The 24866-nt window shown below is 51.0% G+C and overlaps 1 protein-coding gene across 1 annotated transcript in view; it reads right to left on the bottom strand.

The window, feature by feature from the left end:
* The window catches only part of LOC118793302 (kin of IRRE-like protein 1), a 35095-nt gene that overhangs the window by 756 nt on the left and 9473 nt on the right, over window positions 1-24866 (bottom strand). The window contains exons 2-14 of the mRNA XM_036551423.1: window positions 15880-16029; window positions 14498-14647; window positions 13530-13687; window positions 12058-12208; window positions 11694-11799; window positions 8456-8604; window positions 8210-8337; window positions 7938-8064; window positions 7267-7367; window positions 4351-4567; window positions 3442-3549; window positions 2071-2198; window positions 1636-1713 (exon numbers count right to left, since the gene is read on the bottom strand). Coding sequence (XP_036407316.1) covers window positions 1636-1713; window positions 2071-2198; window positions 3442-3549; window positions 4351-4567; window positions 7267-7367; window positions 7938-8064; window positions 8210-8337; window positions 8456-8604; window positions 11694-11799; window positions 12058-12208; window positions 13530-13687; window positions 14498-14647; window positions 15880-16029 — 1751 coding nt within the window. The remainder of the gene's footprint in view (window positions 1-1635; window positions 1714-2070; window positions 2199-3441; window positions 3550-4350; window positions 4568-7266; window positions 7368-7937; window positions 8065-8209; window positions 8338-8455; window positions 8605-11693; window positions 11800-12057; window positions 12209-13529; window positions 13688-14497; window positions 14648-15879; window positions 16030-24866) is intronic.

Genomic DNA, 24866 nt, shown 5'->3' with positions numbered 1-24866 from the left:
CATCCTGCACCCTGCACCCTGCGCCCTGCACCCTGCGCCCTGCGCCCTGCACCCTGCACCCTGCATCCTGCGCCCTGCATCCTGCGCCCTGCATCCTGCACCCTGCATCCTGCGCCCTGCATCCTGCGCCCTGCATCCTGCATCCTGCGCCCTGCACCCTGCACCCTGCATCCTGCATCCTGCGCCCTGCATCCTGCGCCCTGCGCCCTGCGCCCTGCATCCTGCATCCTGCATCCTGCGCCCTGCGCCCTGCACCCTGCATCCTGCATCCTGCGCCCTGCGCCCTGCACCCTGCATCCTGCGCCCTGCGCCCTGCATCCTGCGCCCTGCGCCCTGCGCCCTGCATCCTGCGCCCTGCATCCTGCGCCCTGCATCCTGCGCCCTGCATCCTGCGCCCTGCACCCTGCATCCTGCGCCCTGCGCCCTGCGCCCTGCATCCTGCGCCCTGCATCCTGCATCCTGCATCCTGCGCCCTGCATCCTGCGCCCTGCATCCTGCATCCTGCGCCCTGCATCCTGCGCCCTGCATCCTGCGCCCTGCGCCCTGCATCCTGCGCCCTGCACCCTGCGCCCTGCATCCTGCGCCCTGCGCCCTGCATCCTGCGCCCTGCACCCTGCATCCTGCGCCCTGCATCCTGCGCCCTGCATCCTGCGCCCTGCATCCTGCGCCCTGCGCCCTGCGCCCTGCGCCCTGCATCCTGCGCCCTGCATCCTGCATCCTGCATCCTGCGCCCTGCGCCCTGCATCCTGCATCCTGCATCCTGCGCCCTGCGCCCTGCGCCCTGCGCCCTGCGCCCTGCACCCTGCGCCCTGCGCCCTGCGCCCTGCATCCTGCGCCCTGCACCCTGCGCCCTGCATCCTGCGCCCTGCGCCCTGCATCCTGCGCCCTGCGCCCTGCATCCTGCGCCCTGCATCCTGCATCCTGCATCCTGCGCCCTGCGCCCTGCATCCTGCATCCTGCATCCTGCGCCCTGCGCCCTGCGCCCTGCGCCCTGCGCCCTGCACCCTGCGCCCTGCGCCCTGCATCCTGCGCCCTGCACCCTGCGCCCTGCATCCTGCGCCCTGCGCCCTGCATCCTGCGCCCTGCGCCCTGCATCCTGCGCCCTGCATCCTGCACCCTGCATCCTGCGCCCTGCGCCCTGCGCCCTGCATCCTGCGCCCTGCATCCTGCGCCCTGCACCCTGCATCCTGCGCCCTGCACCCTGCATCCTGCGCCCTGCGCCCTGCATCCTGCGCCCTGCGGCCTGCATCCTGCGCCCTGCATCCTGCACCCTGTATCCTGCGCCCTGTATCCTGCGTCCTGCGCCCTGTATCCTGCGCCCTGCATCCTGCGCCCTGCGCCCTGCATCCTGCATCCTGCGCCCTGCACACTGCACCCTGCACCCTGCACCCTGCACCCTGCACCCTTCCCACTTCTCTTTCTGTGACTGTACTTTAAGAATAAACAGTTAAATTTGTTTAGTATTAGCAACAAACTCTTACTGGTCTTTAAAAGTATAAAAAGGCAAACATGAACACAGAATGCTGTGTGTAAGGGGTGTATATGGTCGGAGTAACTGACCTTGACCTCGTACTCCTCTCGAGTGTCCAGTGTGTAAGGTGTGTGTAAGGTGTGTGTAGACTACGAGTAACTGACCTTGAGCTCGTACTCCTCTCGAGTGTCCAGTGTGTCGCTGCGCAGGTCCTGCTTGAGCTCCATGTCGTCCTTGAAAGGCTGAGTGGAGGGAGAGAGGGACACAGAGGGCAGAAACTAAACCATCAAACGACAACAACACACACACACACACACACACACACACACACACACACACACACGCACGCACGCGCACACACACACACACAGGCACACACAGGCACACACACACACACACAGGCACACACAGGCACACACACACACATACACATGGGGAGACAGGAAAAGAGAGGAAAAGATAAATTAAATTTAATCTATAATGAATTAGCAGAGATGTAACACAGCAACAGGCAGAGAAAATGCGCATTTCTGCGCAGCTCCGAGGTGCAGTATGAGACGCAAGTTCACTCTCAATGCCTCGTTACCATGGCTACTCACAGAATACATGGCCTTGACCATGCGCGTTGCCGTGGAGATGCTGGACGAGTCCTCCTCCAGGCTGTGAGTCTCTTTGTTGACGGTTTCTACCTTAATGTCTGGCTTCCCCAGCGTGACGCCACGGCGACCTGGAGCAACACAGCAAGCATGCACACTGACTCACACTGCGCTCTGACTCACGCTGAGCTCTGACTCACGCTGAGCTCTGACTCCTGCTGCGCTCTGACTCACACTGAGCTCTGACTCACGCTGAGCTCTGACTCACGCTGAGCTCTGACTCACACTGCGCTCTGACTCACGCTGAGCTCTGACTCACACTGCGCTCTGACTCACGCTGCGCTCTGACTCACGCTGAGCTCTGACTCACACTGAGCTCTGACTCACGCTGAGCTCTGACTCACGCTGAGCTCTGACTCACACTGCGCTCTGACTCACACTGCACTCTGACTCACACTGCACTCTGACTCACACTGCACTCTGACTCCTGCTGCACACTGACTCACACTGCACTCTGACTCACACTGCACTCTGACTCCTGCTGCGCTCTGACTCACGCTGCGCTCTGACTCACGCTGAGCTCTGACTCACGCTGAGCTCTGACTCACACTGCGCTCTGACTCACACTGCACTCTGACTCACACTGCACTCTGACTCACACTGCACTCTGACTCCTGCTGCACACTGACTCACACTGCACTCTGACTCACACTGCACTCTGACTCCTGCTGCGCTCTGACTCACGCTGCGCTCTGACTCACGCTGAGCTCTGACTCACACTGCGCTCTGACTCACGCTGAGCTCTGACTCACGCTGAGCTCTGACTCACGCTGCGCTCTGACTCACACTGCACTGGGACTTACAATTTGCAGGTGTGTATACAGGTGTGCAGGTGTGAGTGTGCAGGTGTGTGCAGGTGTGCAGGTGAGTGTGCAGGTGTGCAGGTGTGTGCCGATGAGAGTGTGCAGGTGTGTGTGCAGGTGTGCAGGTGTGTGCAGGTGTGTGTGCAGGTGTGCAGGTGAGTGTGCAGGTGTGCAGGTGTGCGCAGGTGTGTGTGCAGGTGTGCAGGTGAGTGTGCAGGTGTGCAGGTGAGTGTGCAGGTGTGCAGGTGTGCGCAGGTGAGAGTGTGCAGGTGTGTGCAGGTGTGCAGGTGTGTGTGCAGGTGTGCAGGTGTGTGCAGGTGTGTGTGCAGGTGTGCAGGTGAGTGTGCAGGTGTGCAGGTGAGTGTGCAGGTGTGTGTGCAGGTGTGTGCGGGTTTGTGCAGGTGTGCAGGTGAGTGTGCAGGTGTGTGTGCAGGTGTGCAGGTGAGTGTGCAGGTTTGTGCAGGTGTGTGCGGGTTTGTGCAGGTGTGTGCAGGGCTGTAGCTGGACTCACTGCCTTTGCGCTGACGGTAAAGGAAGAAGGCGAGAGCCAGCAGACACAGCAGCAGCAGCACAGAGGAGCCGACAGTACTGCCTGCAATAATCCCTACGGGCATAATCTCTGTAAGAGAGAAAGAGAGAGATTACAGTACTGCCTGCAATAATCCCTACGGGCATAATCTCTGTAAGAGAGAGAGAGAAAGAGAGAGATTACAGTACTGCCTGCAATAATCCCTACGGGCATAATCTCTGTAAGAGAGAGAGAGAGAGAAATTACAGTACTGCCTGCAATAATCCCTACGGGCATAATCTCTGTAAGAGAGAAAGAGAGAGATTACAGTACTGCCTGCAATAATCCCTACGGGCATAATCTCTGTAAGAGAGAGAGAGAGAGAAATTACAGTACTGCCTGCAATAATCCCTACGGGCATAATCTCTGTAAGAGAGAGAGAGAGAGAAATTACAGTACTGCCTGCAATAATCCCTACGGGCATAATCTCTGTAAAAGAGAGAGAGAGAAAGAGAGAGAGAGATTACAGTACTGCCTGCAATAATCCCTACGGGCATAATCTCTGTAAGAGAGAGAGAGAGAGAGAGAGAGAGAGAGAGAAATTACAGTACTGTATGGAGCAGTAGTTGGGGTAGGTAGAGGGGAAGTTGGGGTAGGTAGAGGGGTAGTTGGGGTAGGTAGAGGGGAAGTTGGGGTAGGTAGAGGGGTAGTTGGGGCAGGTAGAGGGGTAGGTGGGGTAGGTAGAGGGGAAGTTGGGGTAGGTAGAGGGGTAGTTGGGGTAGGTAGAGGGGAAGTTGGGGCAGGTAGAGGGGTAGGTGTGGTAGGTAGAGGGGTAGTTGGGGCAGGTAGAGGGGTAGTTGGGGCAGGTAGAGGGGCAGGTGGGGCAGGTAGAGGGGCAGGCGGGCTGCGTACCGGTCTCCTCCAGGGTGATGATCATGGTCCCGGGGCCGAAGGCGTTCCAGGCTGTGCAGTTGTAGGGAGAGTGGAAGTCGGATTCCATGACGTTGTTGATGGTGAGAGTGGAGAGCACAGCCCCGCCCTGCGAGTGAGCTTTACTCTGCTCCACAGTGTACCTCTCCAGCAGGGTGCCCTTCTCCTTCTCCCACACGTTCTCCTTCCACGCCCACACCTACAGTGCGCACACACACACACACACACACACACACACACGGTGCTTTACTCTGCTCCACAGTGTACCTCTCCAGCAGCAGGGTGCCCTTCTCCTTCTCCCACACGTTCTCCTTCCACGCCCACACCTACAGTGCGCACACACACACACACACACACACACACGGTGCTTTACTCTGCTCCACAGTGTACCTCTCCAGCAGGGTGCCCTTCTCCTTCTCCCACACGTTCTCCTTCCACGCCCACACCTACAGTGCGCACACACACACACACACACACACACACACGGTGCTTTACTCTGCTCCACAGTGTACCTCTCCAGCAGCAGGGTGCCCTTCTCCTTCTCCCACACGTTCTCCTTCCACGCCCACACCTACAGTGCGCACACACACACACACACACACACACACACGGTGCTTTACTCTGCTCCACAGTGTACCTCTCCAGCAGCAGGGTGCCCTTCTCCTTCTCCCACACGTTCTCCTTCCACGCCCACACCTACAGTGCACACACACACACACACACACTCACACACAAACACACGCACACACACGAACACACACGCACATTCCGCTTCCAAAAACATATCCTAAAAATGCTGCTCTATCATTAACTAACACTGTCAGCATCACCTTTCACACTGATATTATTTATGCAGCCTTCATCTGCAGCTGCAATACTTCACCCTGCTATTGAGTGCTGATAGTTTAAACTTACAGGGATGTTTAGGTTTTCTCTAAAAGCCAATCACATGTAAGTTCCGGTCTGTAACACCCAATAATGTAGTAATTCTAGATAATGTACATTTTGCATTTATAAAGTACTAGAACCAGATAATGTAATAATTTCTCGATAATTTAATAAACATATTGAACAGATAAGGTGATAACTGTTACTACTTTATTAGGCCAATACATTCCTTACAAAGAATGCAATAACTTCAGTATATAATAACTTACCAAAATCAGTCTTTATGTTCTCTTGTTTATTTTAGGTTGGACTACACATTTTGCTCCATATATATTTCAAAGGTCCATATATATATATATATATATATATATATATATATATTGAAATATATATGGAGCTTATTTTATGTCCATTCCATTTCATTCTCAGGAAAAATGTATAAAGTAAAAATACACTTATATTTGGTATTTGGTGGTCAAATATTTCTAAATTAATATTTGTTGTTTAATGGAATCCTAAGGATGCGTCTGAAATCCTTACATCCTTTCCCTGGTGGAAACATTTCAACAAAACACATTATTCCTCACAAGTTATATTAGTAGTGTTTGTACGTGCCTGCTTGTGTGTGTAAGTGTGTGTGTGTGTGTGTGTGTGTGTGTGTGTGTGCGTGCGCATGTGTATGTATGTGCGTGTGTGCGCGCGTGTGTGTGTGCGTTCATGCACGTGTGTGTGTGTGTGAGTGAGTGAGTGTGTGTGTGTTTGTGTGTGTGTGCGTGTTCATGCACATGTGTGTATGTGCGCGTTCCTGCACGTGTGTGTATGTGCGTGTGTGCGCGTGCGCGCGTGCGTGTGTGTGTGTGTGTGCGTGTGTGTGTGCGTCCATGCACGTGTGTAACACTTAAAATGGATGAAGGGCAGCAGTGTAGCATAGTGGTTAAGGCGCAGGACTCGTAACCGAAAGGTTGCCGGTTCGATCCCCGCTGGGACACTGCCGCTGTACCCTTGGGCAAGGTACTTAACCCACAGTTGCCTCAGTAAACATCCAGCTGTATAAATGGATAACATTGTAAAGAACTGTAACCTATGTAAGTCGCTTTGGATAAAAGCGTCTACCAAATGAATAAATGTAAATGAAACATAACAAAAATTACATTATTAAAATTTTTTACTCACAGGATAACATCCAAACTGTTATTACATTATCTGCTCAAGACGTTTATTACATTATCCAGATGTTATTTGCTTTTAGTATATTTTAGATATAATTTTTTAAAATAATGAAAAGTCCTTACACTAACCTGAAATATTACATAATCGGCTGTTACAGGGTTCACTCGAATCCGTGTTGTTGAGTCTGGTGACTGACATCGACATCAGGGAGGTGGCTGAGAGGAGGGAGTGTGCACTACAGGGCAGCGTCACACACCCTGCCTCTCAGGGACCACGCACCTTTACAGAGGAAGGTGCATTTCAGGCTACAGGATTCCTGGCCAGATTCTACTGCCTTCATTTCTGTGTTGAATGCTGATGGTGGATCTTTACACTCGTATAACCACAATTCAGTAATCCTGTGAGATGCCAGTGCAGTCATAGGGTACAGAGTGATAGTGTGGCACAATGGAATAAGTGTAGGGTACAGTGGAGTGATACAGTGGAGTGATACAGTGTGTAGGGTACAGCGGAGTGATATAGTGTGTAGGGTACAGTGGAGTGATACAGTGTGTAGGGTACAGCGGAGTGATATAGTGTGTAGGGTACAGCGGAGTGATATAGTGTGTAGGGTACAGCGGCGTGATATAGTGTGTAGGGTACAGCGGAGTGATATAGTGTGTAGGGTACAGTGGAGTGATATAGTGTGTAGGGTACAGTGGAGTGATATAGTGTGTAGGGTACAGCGGAGTGATATAGTGTGTAGGGTACAGCGGAGTGATATAGTGTGTAGGGTACAGTGGAGTGATATAGTGTGCAGGGCACAGTGGAGTGATATAGTGTATACTAGGACACACTTACTATCTTGTCTGGGGGAGGGGTGCTGGCGATGTAACACTTGATCTCCCCTCTCTCCCCTCTCACTGCATACTGGACTGGCTCACTGGAGATGATGGGAGGGCCTACAGACAGACGCACCAATCAGTGTTAGAGTTACACACAGTTACAGACACACCAATCAGTGTTAGAGTTACACACAGTTACAGACACACCAATCAGTGTTAGAGTGACACACAGTCAGTCACACCAATCAGTGTTAATTACACACAGTTACAGACACACCAATCAGTGTTAGAGTTACACACAGTTACACACAGTTACAGACACACCAATCAGTGTTAGAGTTACACACAGTTACACACAGTTACAGACACACCAATCAGTGTTAGAGTTACACACAGTTACAGACACACCAATCAGTGTTAGTTACACACAGTTACAGACACACCAATCAGTGTTAGAGTTACACACAGTTACAGTCACACCAATCAGTGTTAGTTACACACAGTTACAGACAAACACATTCAGTAGAATTTCAGTTACAATGTATATTCAAGGTGAACTGTACATGTGTGCTTTTTCACTGCCTCTTGGTAATCATTAATAATTCCTGATGAGCAAACTTGTTGTGATTGTAGTGATTATTTTATATATCTGACTGATGATGAAGATGGTGTTCCCATTCTACTGACCGTTGACGGTGAGCGTGACCTCGGTCTCCCCCACGCCAATGCGAGGGACGATGGCCTTGCACACGTACTGACCAGCATCCGCCTGGCTCACAGACTTCAGGTACAGCTGGTTATTATTACTGAGCACCTGCACAGGTGAGACAGCGACACAGCTGATCTTGATCACACAGATCTTGCTCTTGTTTCCATTAATTCTGAACCCAATACTTTGGTAAAGGGAATTTTTATGATCAGGTAGGAAAGCACATCTCTGAAATGGAACCCCTGCCCACCATGTTGGAGCCCTTCTTGGTCCAGGTGAGGGTGAGAGGGGGGTTTCCAGCCCACTTGCAGTTGAGGGTGACGTCAGAGTCAATGTCCACTGTGACCGGCCGGGGCTCCACCACCAGGACCGGACCAACTGGGGGGGGGGGGGGGGGGCACATTTCTTTACTTCCATAAAAACACCTCAGACAGGTAGAGTGACGATCATGTAGCCATGCAGACAGACAGACAGACAGACTGACTGACTGACTCACAGTGCACATCCACCAGGATGCTGACGTTGGTGCTGCCCACCGCGTTGAAGACCTGGCAGGAGACGGGCTCCGTGAAGAAGGAGTGATCTGCTGTCGTCACAAACACACTCTCCCTCGCTCCCTCTAGCAGAACACCCCCCTTCGCCCACCTGAGAGAGACATACAGTCATCAGCACACACAAACACACACACACACACACACACTCTCTCACACTCACACTGTCACACTCTCTCTCACACAAACACACTCTCACACTCTCACTCTCTCTCTCTCACACTCATGCTCACGCTCACACGCAAGCCCTCGCCCTAGCCCACTCGCCCTCGCCCTCGCACTCGCCCTCGCAATCGCACTCGCCCTCGCAATCGCCCTCGCAATCGCCCTCGCAATCGCCCTCGCAATCGCCCTCGCCCTCGCAATCGCCCTCGCAATCGCCCTCGCAATCGCCCTGGCAATCGCCCTCACCCTCGCCCTCGCAATCGCCCTCGCAATCGCCCTCGCACTCGCCCTCGCAATCGCCCTCGCAATCGCCCTCGCAATCGCCCTGGCAATCGCCCTCACCCTCGCCCTCGCAATCGCCCTCACCCTCGCACTCGCAATCGCACTCGCACTCGCAATCGCACTCGCACTCGCAATCGCCCTCGCACTCGCCCTCACAATCGCCCTCGCAATCGCCCTCGCACTCGCCCTCGCAATCGCCCTCGCAATCGCCCTCGCAATCACCCTCACCCTCGCAATCGCCCTCGCAATCGCCCTCGCAATCGCCCTCGCACTCGCCCTCGCAATCGCCCTCGCACTCGCCCTCGCAATCGCCCTCGCAATCGCCCTCGCAATCGCCCTCGCAATCGCCCTCGCAATCGCCCTCGCAATCGCCCTCGCCCTCACCCTCGCCCTCACCCTCGCCCTCACCCTCGCCCTCGCCCTCGCAATCGCCCTCGCCCTCGCAATCGCCCTCGCAATCGCCCTCGCAATCGCCCTCGCAATCGCCCTCGCCCTCGCACTCGCAATCGCACTCGCCCTCGCAATCGCCCTCGCAATCGCCCTCACCCTCGCCCTCGCCCTCGCAATCGCCCTCACCCTCGCCCTCGCCCTCGCAATCGCCCTCACCCTCGCAATCGCACTCGCAATCGCCCTCGCCCTCGCAATCGCCCTCGCAATCGCCCTCGCCCTCGCACTCGCCCTCGCAATCGCCCTCGCCCTCGCAATCGCCCTCGCAATCGCCCTCGCAATCGCCCTCGCAATCGCCCTCGCCCTCGCACTCGCAATCGCCCTCACCCTCGCCCTCGCCCTCGCAATCGCCCTCACCCTCGCCCTCGCCCTCGCAATCGCCCTCACCCTCGCCCTCGCCCTCGCAATCGCCCTCACCCTCGCAATCGCCCTCGCAATCGCCCTCGCCCTCGCACTCGCCCTCGCAATCGCCCTCGCCCTCGCAATCGCCCTCGCACTCGCAATCGCCCTCGCAATCGCCCTCACCCTCGCCCTCGCCCTCGCCCTCGCAATCGCCCTCACCCTCGCCCTCGCCCTCGCAATCGCCCTCACCCTCGCAATCGCCCTCGCAATCGCCCTCGCCCTCGCACTCGCCCTCGCAATCGCCCTCGCCCTCGCCCTCGCCCTCGCAATCGCCCTCGCAATCGCCCTCGCCCTCGCACTCACCCTCGCACTCGCCCTCGCAATCGCCCTCGCAATCGCCCTCGCCCTCGCAATCGCCCTCGCCCTCGCAATCGCCCTCGCAATCGCCCTCGCCCTCGCACTCGCCCTCGCAATCGCCCTCGCCCTCGCAATCGCCCTCGCAATCGCCCTCACCCTCGCAATCGCCCTCGCAATCGCCCTCGCCCTCGCACTCGCAATCGCACTCGCCCTCGCAATCGCCCTCGCAATCGCCCTCACCCTCGCCCTCGCCCTCGCAATCGCCCTCACCCTCGCCCTCGCCCTCGCAATCGCCCTCACCCTCGCAATCGCCCTCGCAATCGCCCTCGCCCTCGCACTCGCCCTCGCAATCGCCCTCGCAATCGCCCTCGCAATCGCCCTCGCACTCGCAATCGCCCTCGCAATCGCCCTCACCCTCACCCTCGCCCTCGCCCTCGCAATCGCCCTCACCCTCGCCCTCGCCCTCGCAATCGCCCTCACCCTCGCAATCGCCCTCGCAATCGCCCTCGCCCTCGCACTCGCCCTCGCAATCGCCCTCGCAATCGCCCTCACCCTCGCCCTCGCCCTCGCAATCGCCCTCACCCTCGCCCTCGCCCTCGCAATCGCCCTCACCCTCGCAATCGCCCTCGCAATCGCCCTCGCCCTCGCACTCGCCCTCGCAATCGCCCTCGCCCTCGCAATCGCCCTCGCACTCGCAATCGCCCTCGCAATCGCCCTCACCCTCACCCTCGCCCTCGCCCTCGCAATCGCCCTCACCCTCGCCCTCGCCCTCGCAATCGCCCTCACCCTCGCCCTCGCCCTCGCAATCGCCCTCACCCTCGCCCTCGCCCTCGCAATCGCCCTCACCCTCGCAATCGCCCTCGCAATCGCCCTCGCCCTCGCAATCGCCCTCGCCCTCGCAATCGCCCTCGCAATCGCCCTCACCCTCGCCCTCGCCCTCGCAATCGCCCTCGCCCTCGCCCTCGCAATCGCCCTCGCAATCGCCCTCGCAATCGCCCTCACCCTCGCCCTCGCCCTCGCAATCGCACTCGCAATCGCCCTCGCCCTCGCCCTCGCAATCGCCCTCGCCCTCGCAATCGCACTCGCCCTCGCAATCGCCCTCGCAATCGCCCTCGCAATCGCCCTCACCCTCGCCCTCGCCCTCGCAATCGCCCTCGCACTCGCACTCGCAATCGCCCTCGCCCTCGCAATCGCCCTCGCCCTCGCAATCGCCCTCGCAATCGCCCTCACCCTCGCAATCGCACTCGCAATCGCCCTCGCACTCGCAATCGCCCTCGCAATCGCACTCGCAATCGCCCTCACCCTCGCAATCGCCCTCGCAATCGCACTCGCAATCGCCCTCGCACTCGCAATCGCCCTCGCAATCGCAATCGCACTCGCAATCGCCCTCGCACTCGCAATCGCCCTCGCAATCGCACTCGCACTCGCAATCGCCCTCGCAATCGCACTCGCCCTCGCAATCGCCCTCGCAATCGCCCTCGCACTCGCCCTCGCACTCGCAATCGCCCTCGCAATCGCACTCGCCCTCGCAATCGCCCTCGCAATCGCCCTCGCACTCGCACTCGCCCTCGCACACACAGACTGACTGACCTGTAGCCCATGATGGGGGGGTTGGCGCTGGCCTGGCAGGTGAAGGTGACCCTCTCTCCCTCCAGAACAGAGCGAGGCTCGATGGACAGGGTGACAGTGGGGGAGTCTGTTGGTGGGGGCAGTAACAGCAGTGACTGAAGTCTCTCCACGCAAACATAACAGTTACCTGACCAGTTTATCAACAATCCACAAGTAATGGGATTATCTGCACACACAATCACACATGCACACACACACACACACACACACACACACACATCACACACATCACACACATCACACACACACACACACACACACACACACACACACACACTCACACTCACACTCACACTCACACTCACACTCACACACGCATACTCACGGTGCACGTTGAGCGACACGGTTGTGCGCTTGCCCGCAAGTACAGCCTGGTTGCTGGTCACACAGGTGATGTTGCGGCCTGTATCTGTGTCCACAGGGAGGACAGGAAGGAAGCTGCGAGTGGTCACCCTCTTCCTGTCCGCCAGCACCTCCTGACAGAGACAGTCTGTGAGGAGCAGCACAGCGCGATTTCCTGCAGAATCATTCACAAACCTTGCGCAGATTTTTTAGTAAAAGTCAGATTGGCTTTATAAAAATGCCTGCTGCTGACCATATCTGTACTCTAATTTACCAATAATTCATCCAACTAAAAATTGTTTGTTCCATAGATTTCCAAAATAAATATCACAGTGATACACACAGTCATCAACACACACATATTTCATTTGTCTCAAAGAATGATTATACAAAGTTATTAAAAGTCATGTTGACAGTGATGAACACAGTTAACAAATGCAACTTAGTTTTTCTCAATTGTTCACACACATTGACTGCAAGTACACTCACAAAGCTCAAATGCTGAGGCTAACATACCAATGCACAGTGGAACAGCTGGACTTCTAATCCAGGGGCTCTGAGTTATGGGTTATTGTGAATGCCTTGTTGTATGTTGGCACTTTTTAATCCAAAATGCAGCTGACTTGTCTACAATCTCCCTAAACACAGTCACATCACACCCTTCCTTAACTCTCTTCACTGGCTTCCTGTTATCACTCACATCAAGTTGAAAATCTTGGTGCTGTATACAAGACAGTGAAAGGAACACCCCCCACATACCTACAATCAGTCCCCAAACCATATGTTCTGTCAAGATCACTATGAACTGCATCTACAGGGCAACTGACTTTCTCATCTCAACGGGGTCACTTCTCTCAGACACGATCCCTGTCTGTACTGGTCCCTCAGTGATGGAATGGATTCCCCATGGGGGTCAGGCTCTGAATAAGGGTTAAACACATGTGATGTGATGTAATCTAATGTATCAAAACCCTAAACTGCTTCAGATCTCAAGGCATGTTTTACTTGTATTCATTGAGAGTTTCAACGTCTGAGTCTTAGTGTGCATACTTGCAGTCAGTGTGTAAACATTTGAAAAACACTTGAGTGTGTGTGTGCGTGTGTGTGTAGGTTAGTCTGTGTGTGTGTGCGTGTAGGTTAGTCTGTGTGTGTGTGTGTGTGTGTGTCTGTGTGTGTGTGTGTGTGTGCGCGCGTGCGTGCATGTGTGTGTGTGCGTGTGTGTGTAGGTTAGTCTGTGTGTGTGTGTGTGTGTAGGTTAGTCTGTGTGTGTGTGTGTGTGTGTGTGTGTGTGTGTGTGTAGGTTAGTCTGTGTGTGTGTGTGTGTGAGTGTGTGTGTATGGATGTGTGTATGGGTGTGTGTGTGTATGTGTGTATGTGTGTGCGTGTGTGTGTGCGTGTGTGTGTGTATGGGTGCGTGTGTGTGTGTGCGCGTGTGTGTATGTGTGTGGGGCTCACAGTGATGCTGAACCCCCCCTCCAGAGGCAGGCCGTCTCTCAGCCACTCGATGCGGGCGGGGGGTTTGGCTCCGCGGGACACGCAGCTCAGGTTATACGGCACTCCGGCCATCAGCAGGATCTGCGGGCCCCCGTCTATCACCGGCTCATCTGGAGGAACTACAGAGAGGAGAGGGGTGAGGCACACACACTCACACACACACACACACACACACACACACACACACTCACACACACACACACACACACACACACACACACACACACACACACACACTCACACTAACCTACAGAAACGTGAACGAAGAGACACCAACGACCATAGTCACATGACCTAGGAGACATTCTTATAATCACTCTACTGTTAACTGCTATTGTTTGTCAATCACAAATGTCTTAAAGTACATTGCATAATTTTGTGTCTAACTCTATCTGCCCAGTGCCAGCCAAAAGCAGATGGGCCCCCCCTCTGAGCCGGGTTCTGCTCAAGGTTTCTTCCTGATAGAGAGTTTTTCCTTGCCACTGTTGCCTTAGGCTTGCTCTCAGGGGGTCTCAGGCCTGGGAACAATGTAAAGCTGCTTTGTGACAACTTGTGTTGTAAAAAGCGCTATACAAATAAAAATGAATTGAATTGAATTGAATTGAATATACACACACACACACACTCACACTCATACACATACACACACACACACACATGCATATGCACACACATGCATATGCGCACACACACACACACACACACACACACACACACACACACACATACACACATACTCTCACACACACACACAGTCACACTCATTCTCATATACACACACACACACACTCACACTCATACACACACACACACACACACACACGCACGCACACAATCACACACTCACATTCATATACACACACACATTCGCACAATCACACTCACACACACACACACAACCGCCCACACGCATACACACACACACTCACTGAGGACGGTGAGTTTGGCTCTTCGAGATCGCAGTGCTGCCTCTGTAGCCTGGCACTCGTACAGAGAATCATCTGAAAGCTCCGCCGACGAAATCTCCAGGTTATACTGGCCCAACTCCACCCTGCGTAACACACGGTACCTGGGCCACGCTGAGGGACAGGAGAGAGTCAGCCCACACATATACAAGTACTGCTACAGCTGCTACAGTTCTGTCTCACCACCAGGTGGTGACTGTGTTCTCTATTGTGATGCTAAAATAATGACGTCATTGAAATTTAAAGATACTGAAAAGGACAAGTAGTCTTAAAGATTACATCATCTCCACCTTCACCAAACAAGATTATCCGAAACAAGTCTGCCCGGCTCCTCTCCACATTCCCGCCAGACCCGGGCAAAGACATACATACAGCTAGACACGCAGCACAGAGACACACACACATGTGTGTATGTGTGTGTGTGTGTGTGACAGAGAGAGAAAGAGAGAATGAATGTTTGTGTAAAATTGACAGAGAAAGAGAATGTGCATGTGAGAGACAGAGGAAGAGAGAGAATGAATATGCATGTGCATGTGGTGTCACAGGGTTCGTATTTGTGACAAGAAAAAGAGATTGTGTGTCTGTTCAGTTGTGTTTCTATTTAAAAGCTTTAGCTTGGAGCACTGAACCATTCCAATAACAGCAAGATTCGAGAGAGCGGGAGATAGAGGGAGAGAGAGGAAGAGTGGCAGTGAAAGAGAGGTAGAGGGGCAGGAAGAGAGGGAGGGAGAGAGAGAGAGTGAAAAAGAGAGAGGGACAGAGAGAGGGAGAGAGGGACAGGGAGAGAGAGGGAGGGAGAGGGAGAGAGGGAGAGGGAGACAGGGGGAGGTATGACATCATCAGTAGATTGCAGCCCATTCATTACAGCTGTACTCCCAGCCAAGCTGCACAGAGTAACATGGTGTGCCCTCTGAAAAACAGCCCGAGGAGGAGGGAGAGAGGGGGGGAGAGACAGAGAGAGAGAGAGAGAGAGAGAGAGGTGACAGAGGAACAGAGAAAGAGAGGGATAGTGGGAGAGGACAGAGGAAGAGGGAAAGAAGGTCATTGAACTTCCCCAGATGAGGAAGTCTGCCCTGATTCTGAGCACTGCCTGCCTGTCTGCCTGCCTGAGAGAGAGGAAACAGCACCCTCACCCCCTACACTCCCCACAGCAGCCTCCTCACCCCCCCCCCCCCCACACACCCCCACAGCAGCCCCCCCCCCACAGCAGCCCCAGGGACAGGGAAGCACAAAAGATGTATATAGTCCTCATGCTAATAAAGCAAACGGAATAGAATTACACTGAGAGAGAGGGAGAAGGGAGAGAGAAAGAGGGAGCGAGGGAGAGAGGGGGACTGTTTCCTCACCTCGCAGATCCTCTCCGATGCCCAGGGCCAGCCCATCCTTGGTCCACTGCACAATGCCCGAATAGTTAAACACCACACAGGAGAGCACAACTCTCTCCCCCAGCACCACAGACTGGTCTGCCGGCTCCTGCGAGAACCTCGCTGTCCACACTGTCAGAGAGAGAGGGGACAGCATCAGTACTGCTACACAGAGAGAGAGAGCATCAGTACTGTTACACACACTGAGAGAGAGAGCATCAGTACTGCTACACAGAGAGAGAGAGCATCAGTACTGTTACACACACTGAGAGAGCATCAGTACTGTTACACACACTGAGAGAGAGAGCATCAGTACTGCTACACAGAGAGAGAGAGCATCAGCACTGTTACACACACTGAGAGAGAGAGCATCAGTACTGCTACACAGAGAGAGAGAGCATCAGTACTGTTACACACACTGAGAGAGAGCATCAGTACTGCTACACAGAGGGAGAGAGCATCAGTACTGTTACACACACTGAGAGAGCATCAGTACTGTTACACACACTGAGAGAGAGAGCATCAGTACTGCTACACAGAGAGAGAGAGCATCAGCACTGTTACACACACTGAGAGAGAGAGCATCAGTACTGCTACACAGAGAGAGAGAGCATCAATACTGTTACACACATTGAAAGAGAGCATCAGTACTGCTACACACTCTGAGAGAGAGAGCATCAGTGCTGTTACACACACTGAGGGAGCATCAGTACTGTTGCACACACTGAGAGAGAGCATCAGTACTGCTACACACACTGACAGAGCATCAGTACTGTTACACACACTGAGAGAGAGCATCAGTACTGCTACACAGAGAGAGAGAGAGAGCATCAGTACTGTTACACACACTGAGAGAGCATCAGTACTGTTACACAGAGAGAGAGAGCATCAGTACTGTTACACACACTGAGAGAGCATCAGTACTGTTACACTGTTACACTAGTGGCCCACAATTACTGCACAGTTTTCCTATGCATATGTTAAAATACAAATCATAAAATACATGAAATACATTATGATATACATGAATGTAGCACGTATATACTGTATATTTATTCATAAACCTATTTAAGGGTGACAGTTATTCACACCGCTGTTATTCATTTGTGACTCCTCTCCTGCCATGTGGCATGATGCTTCCTGTAGTTTTTTTTGTTTTGTTTTTTTCTTTTTTTTTTACATTCTGGCATTTCTTGGAGGAGGTTTCTGACGATTCTGTCATAAAGAAGTGTGCTAAGTCCTGGCGTTGCTTGGGGCTGAGTTCAAACAAATGTTCCTTTGCACTGAGGTCTGGAGATTGAAAAGGCCAGTTGAGTGCATTTCTTTTGTGCTTTATTCACTGTTTCTTTGTAGATCTCCATGAATAATGTGAAGGTTATGTTGGCAAAAGAAACCCATCCCCACTGTGAGATATATCCGAGTGTCTTCTATGTTTTGGAGTTATTTAGCATCTGTTTATCCTGGACCCTTTCTAAGCAAGAGTGATGAACTCTACTAGGCTCCTCTAGGCTCTTTGTACTCAGATAAATAGCTATGGTGTACATACTCCTGTCAAGGGAAGGCAATCTTAGGGTCATTATGTAGTTTACAGTTTAGGGTATTTGCATAGTTATGCCTTTTTGCATATTTAGGTATTACTTAGCATTACTGCAGTTTAGGTTATTTAGCAAGCTTCTTGTACTGGTGCAAATAAGATAAAATACAATGGCCTCCGTGAAGCCATGCAGTGCGGTAAACTGTTTTCCAGGCCTAAGTGTCCCATGTCACTGAAACCTGTTACCAGGCAAACCCTAACAAGCATCACAGCAGAACACAGCAAAAATTAAATGAAATTGCACCCAATTTGAAAATTCTGATATGGAACTTTGTCAAAGAGTGGAAAAAACCAAAGGAAACATAACTCTAACCATCAAAATAAATTGCAACTCATCAGTATATCCTTTCACTGACTTCAAAAAGCAAGGGGAGCTCTGAACCCCTCACACCCAGGCCAGAGTAACGGGATGACAGACACAGACCTGGCACCCAAATACAGATGACCAGCTGTCCCAGGTAAACCACCCTGCAAGTGACCAGCTGTCCCAGGTAAACCACCCTGCAGGTGACCAGCTGTCCCAGGTAAACCACCCTGCAGGTGACCAGCTGTCCCAGGTAAACCACCCTGCAGGTGACTAGCTGTCCCAGGTAAACCACCCTGCAAGTGACCAGCTGTCCCAGGTAAACCACCCTGCAAGTGACCAGCTGTCCCAGGTAAACCACCCTGCAAGTGACCAGCTGTCCCAGGTAAACCACCCTGCAGGTGACTAGCTGTCCCAGGCAAGCCACCCTGCAGGTGACCAGCTGTCCCAGGCAAGCCACCCTGCAATCACATCTGTAATGAATATCTCTGTTAATCATAAATGTTCTTGTCATGCCAATAAAGAATGTCTTGAAAAGAGCTGCAGGAGATGTGTGAGGAAGGAGAGAGGGAGGAAGGGAGATGGAGACAGAAAAAAAGACAGCAATGGTGAGATGGGAGTCTGGGAGTATTGGTGTCAGTAAGTGGGTTATACTGCTGTGACAAATTTAGAGTGTCCTGATTTCCACAGTCTGTGATCCCTGGGTGCCATGGGCAGGAGCATCTCTGACACCTGCTCTCCTGCAGCGATGCTTCTCTAAACTCAAAACTCAAACTGAAGAACTCTCTGCTGCTGTTCTTACTGTCACCATAACCATTTACCCCCCTCTGCCTCTGCGCCTCAGCCGCTCTTCCTGAGACTTGGGTTACTGACCCCTGCTTTCACTCCCCAGGTTAAAGGGGGTGTGGAATATCTGACCTATCAAAACAGCACCTGGGGATTAAGCATTTCCCAACCCAATCAGTGCACATCCCTCCCCCTCTCTTCCCACCTGAAACCGGTGCCCTGATCATGTGACTCATGCTTCAGCAGCATCCACGTTTAGAGCCAGAAACTATACACATACTACCCTTACACTGATCACAAAGAATAATAGTAATAATAAAAAAAATTGAAGCTGAGAAAAACAATATAGAATGCTGATCATTGCAAATAGCACACACAAAAAAAACGACAAAATGAAATAATACATTACAATTGATGATAAAAGACACGCATACAATGATGGTTTTAGCTACATGTTTAAGAAGTATGCTTTAAAGGTGTTCACAGATGAAACGTCTCTCTGTGTTGTGGTAAAATAGTTTTGGATAAAACATAAAGCATACAGGTGGCCATTGCAGAGGTGCTACCACAGGACTTGAGCAGCAGACCTGTTGCTACATTCAGAATTAGTTGCTGTTGGTCAAGGGAGACCAATAAAAAGAGTATTATAGCCACCGTAAGACAAGGAGGAGTTACTGCTAGAATTCTCAGAGCATCTTATTTTCAGTTTTTTGAATAGGCAACTAAATTGTCAGTAACAGCCTTAGGAATTGCCAGGACATCTTCTCCTATCACTTTAATTTTTCCTCCACAGAAGCCTGAGACTGCTACGCAAACAAACTTGCTTCTGCTTCTTCCCATATGACTGGTTTCCTTCAGAACTGCCTACTGGAACATTTGTGTTGGCAGGTAGGCTGTGAGTTTGTGTTGTGTTGTGTTATCCTGTGCTGTCAGGCCTCCATCACTCTGCAACAGCCTGCCTTATGAACAGCTGCATGTTACCAGCAGCCCCTCCAGAGGGCATACAGTTCTATGGTAGGAAATGTGTGAAATCATAATGCTTACATGGTCATGTAATGACAAGTAGGCGAACATTAATCAGTACACTATTGATTACTTCACCCTAACCTTACCTTAAACCGTTTAAAACATGAATTCCGTGATCACTCGCCATTTAGCTTGTGAGCTATCCAGATCCGCACAGCGAGGCCTGCTTTCACAGGTTTGCTCTGTTTGCTTTGCTTTCTGCCAGCCTTTCCCTCAACATAAAGACAGAGCTTCAACCTGTGTGCGCATATGCTTGATATGTGGCATAACTGCACATGGATCTATTCTCCCTGAGAAAGCAAAACTGTAGAAATCATACTGATATTTCTGATAAATTAGTGGACTCTTTTAAACAGAACAAACTTAACACTGACAATGTCAAAGAGTAGGGTCATGAGTACCCTCTCTGAACAAAGATCATGTGAAATAATTGGGCTTTATGACAAAGTTGTCCTCTAAAGAGGGTGGAGGAGGTAGATTGAAAACAAAAGAGAAACAAACATTATTTTGTTCTACACAGTAACCTTACAGTAAAGCTGTGTTTGAAGGATAAGCCAAGCTGTTAGTAGACTGTACAGTACAGTACACTGTTTACATCAAAAAGAAAAAATCCACTGTAATTCAGCTACCCATCCTGCTCCCTCTGCCCCTCCAGCTGAAGCAGTCTAGACCCAGGCCTGCACATTCTTCCATTTGTGAGGCAGTGCTTCATTCAAACCATCCACGAGTTCCTCCTCACTGCAAGAGGACACTGAAAGAGTGCAGATCTGACCATTGCTGCAGGAAACTGCTTTTTAGGCTGCACCCCATTCTGCTTCTTTCCACTCATGATGCAGGAGGGGTGGCACAGCCAGGCCTCCTGAGCCCTGAGAGACGGGCGGAAGCAGAACACACCCCAGGCCGAGCTTAAGGAGTACAGAAGATTCATACAACCCATTGCCTTCCAATCTGATGTACTCTGCATGCAACAAAGACAATCCTGTCAAAGTCAATGAAGCCAATAGTCAAAAGCTCAGGAAAAACTCATAAAAACACAGAGCTTTGCTTGGGAGGACAGTTACAGCTTAGCACCAAGGCACAGTACTGAAAGGAAGATCCTCAGGTTGGTTTTGGCCTGTAGTGGCCTCTCAACCTCCTCTTTGCCTGGCCGTGGAGACTGAGGGGAGTCCATGCTGATAACAGTATTTCCGTCTACGTCTCTGAAGTCATTTTTTGGTGAGCCTGAAGAGTATGAAGAACAGCAGAAATACAGCCTGCAGCTTCCATTACTGCTTGTTACAATGAGTAGCTTGATGGCTGTGCAGCTAAAAGTGCAATACTTATATAAGTATGAAATACACACAAAACAAATTATTGATTCTTTTAGCATGTGAATATGATGTGATGGGGTGGTATTTAGGAAAGCTTGCAGAGTGATGACAGGATTCTACTCTGACAAGGAAAAAAGGTGCTGTAAAAGAAGCTAGTTAGGAGGTTGCTGTGCAGGGCCTGGGCTTACAGAGAAAAGACAGAAATCTGCTGCCATGTGGCTGTCAACAAGGACAGCCACTGAAGCTAAAATAACAGCCATGAGTTCGGACTGGCTCTTCTATAGCGAATCCCACTAACCCAACAATGCAGGGAAGCTGGGAATGTAGCACTGTGCTGGAATATAAAGCTGTGCTGTAAAGAGCTGGGAATGTAGCACTGTGCTGGAATATAAAGCTGTGCTGTAAAGAGCTGGGAATGTAGCACTGTGCTGGAATATAAAGCTGTGCTGTAAAGAGCTGGAAATGTAACACTGTGCTGGAATATAAAGCTGTGCTGTAAAGAGCTGGGAATGTAACACTGTGCTGGAATATAAAGCTGTGCTGTAAAAGCTGGGAATGTAACACTGTGCTGGAATATAAAGCTGTGCTGTAAAGAGCTGGGAATGTAACACTGTGCTGGAATATAAAGCTGTGCTGTAAAGGCTGGGAATGTAACACTGTGCTGGAATATAAAGCTGTGCTGTAAAGAGCTGGGAATGTAACACTGTGCTGGAATATAAAGCTGTGCTGTAAAGAGCTGGGAATGTAACACCACTGGAATATAAAGCTGTGCTGTAAAGAGCTGGGAATGTAACACTGTACTGGAATATAAAGCTGTGCTGTAAAGAGCTGGGAATGTAACACCACTGGAATATAAAGCTGTGCTGTAAAGGCTGGGAATGTAACACTGTGCTGGAATATAAAGCTGTGCTGTAAAGAGCTGGGCATGTAGCACTGTGCTGGAATATAAAGCTGTGCTGTAAAGAGCTGGGAATGTAGCACTGTGCTGGAATATAAAGCTGTGCTGTAAAGAGCTGGGCATGTAACACTGTGCTGTGTGTTTTCCAAATAGCTTTAAGGGTGAGTATACAGCCACCCCTCTCTGCATTGAAGCATACTTCTCCAGCTACTTGACATGCTTATTTCCCACAGACCTATGCAACTTACTTCAGGTAATCTATACCCATAATATATTTCAAGTTACCATTCCTTATGTCTGTTCTATTTGTAATTGTATTTGATGTTACACTGAGAATATGCCACCTGAATGACCCTTAGAAAGCCATTACTAGACTCAGGTTCAATGTCCTGATCTTATATAGGACATTTGATCATTTAATTAGCTAGCATTTACTTTCTCAGACTGCAAAGTGGATAAATTTATTTTAAGCACTTTTGGCATTAAACACTTAGATCCACAGGAGGCTGAAAAGACATTTAAGGTAAACAGTAACTTGAAATCCAAATAATTAGTTGCATATTCATAAATATTATGCATTTAATACATTTTTTCAGTATTGCATTTTAGCACTACAAATATCCATGACCTCTCCAAAGTAAAGAAGGTAGAGAATGATGCCATTGAATCAATATATTTTAATGTAAACTTCCACTTATTAAAATATTTAGATTCAATGGTAACATTTTTTTCCACACACAGACCCAATGTCTGGCAGGACTGTTCAATATATACACTCATGAGCCAAAACATTATGACCACTCACAGGTGAACGGAATAACGTTGATCATCTCCAAACAAGAGAACATGTCAATGTCTGGGTAGATTAGATGGTCAGCGAACAATCAGTTCTCGTAGTCAACGTGTTGGATGAAGGAGAAATGGGCAGGAGTAAAGCCCTGAGTGACTTTGACAAGGGCCAAATTGTTATGGCCAGACGACTGGGTCAGAGCATCTCTGAAACGGCAAGGCTTGTGGGGTGCTCCTAGTCAGCAGTGGTGAGTACCTACCGACAGTGGTCCGAGGAGGGACAAACCAGAAACAGGCAACAGGGTGTTGGGCGCCAAAGGCTCATCGATGCGTGAGGGCAATGAAGGCTATCCTGTCTGGTCCAAACCGACAGAAGGTCTACTGTGGCACAAGTCACAGAAAATTTTAATGATGGTTACGGGAGGAATGTGTCACAACACACAGTGCATCGCACCCTGCTGCGTATGGGGCTGCGTAGCCGCAGACTGGTCAGAGTGCCCATGATGACCCCTGTCCACCGTTGAAGGCGCCTACAATGGGCACGCGAGCGTCGGAACTGGACCTTGGAGCAGTGGAAGAAGGTCACCTGGTCCGATGAGTCCCGTTTTCTTTTAGATCACGTGGATGACCGTGTACGTGTGTGCCGTTTACCTGGGGAACTGATGGCACCAGGATGCACTGTGGATGCACGACAAGCCGGTGGAGGGAGTGTGATGCTCTGATGTTCTGCTGGGAGACCCTGGGTCCGGCCATTCATGTGGATGTCAATTTCACATGTGCCACCTACCTAAACATTGTTGCAGACCAGATACACCCTTTCAGGGTAATGGTATTCCCTGATGGCAGTGGCCTCTTTCAGCAGGATAATGCCCCCTGCCACACTACACACATTGTTCGGGAATGGTTTGAGGAACATGATAAAGTGTTCAAGGTTTTGCCCTGGCCACCAAATTCTCCAGATCTCAATTCGATTGAGCATCTGTGGGATGGGCTGGACTGACAAATCCGATCCACAGCGGCTCCCCCACACAACTTACAGGACTTGAAGGATCTGCTGCTAATGTTTTGGTGCCAGATACCACAGGACACCTTCAGGGGTCTTGTAGAGTCCATGCCTTGGCAGGTCAGAGCTGTTTTGGCGGCACACGGAGGACCAACAGCATAAAAGGCAGGTGGTCATAATGTTTTGGCTCATCAGTGTATATCAGAGCTAGTGTCCAGCATTGATATTCTCTCTCTCCTGTCACTCACAGACTGCAGCAGGACTCTGATACTGTCCAACCTGAACCCTGGCAGGTTATTTCAATGAGTAAATAATTAATAAATAGCAAATAAATAGATCCATCCCAAAATGCTGTTAGGTACCTTGATTTTCAGTTTTTTTCTAGAATGAAAAGTCTTTTCGAAAATGTTTTCTGTTATGTTATTTTAACCACTTTTCACATGAATTATCATTATGATGTATGTAAATATGGAAGCAGCCATGAGCCTCTGCAGACCCTGCAGTTCTAAAACAGCCAACTGAAGGACAATGACTCCATGCTGCCATGACTCTTATAACTAAAACACTTCCTCAATGTTTATTTTCAACTACTTGACTTTTTTAAAGATAACTCAGCATAAGAATACAATCAGACCTACATGTTAAACTATGATGATAAAGCATTATATAGCATATTGAACTGTAGGTTATTATACAGTGTGAGCAGAGGAAGAGACAGTCATCACTGTGCTCAGTGCGGTCAGATCTGTCAGCTGCAGGGACTGCGATCTGCACGGGCTTTTCCTTTCTCTTCATTCTGATTCGCTGTAATGTCTCTCCTCTCTTCTCCCCATCATTACGTCTAATTTTCTATATTTCCATGTTTATTTAAGTCCTACTCTCCCTCTGTCTGTTGCTATGGTAACCTGCATTCTTTTTTCCTTTTTTTCGGCTAGTACACCCCCATTCCCATTACTGACCCCTGCTCTCTGTCTGTCTTTCTCTTTTCCCTCACACTCTGCGCGCATGTGCACACACACACACACAAACACACACACACACACCTACACTCTCCTTCCACTCACACCCTCTATCTCCCCCAAACACACTTGGCTTCCCCTCTCTCCTCATCACTCCCCCCCACACACACACACACTCTCCTTCTTTCTCTCTTGCTCACACTCCCTCTCCCTCTCTCTTTCCCTCTGTACCTCTACAGCCTCTGGTTAGATGGTTGCTATAGAAACAGATTCAGTGAATAAAATGATCTGTTTCTCCTT

This window comes from Megalops cyprinoides, chromosome 18 (assembly GCF_013368585.1).
Source record: "Megalops cyprinoides isolate fMegCyp1 chromosome 18, fMegCyp1.pri, whole genome shotgun sequence".
Classification (NCBI taxonomy): domain Eukaryota; kingdom Metazoa; phylum Chordata; class Actinopteri; order Elopiformes; family Megalopidae; genus Megalops; species Megalops cyprinoides.
The sequence above is the reverse complement of the archived record's forward strand: the minus strand, read 5'-3'. Positions and strand labels throughout refer to the sequence as shown.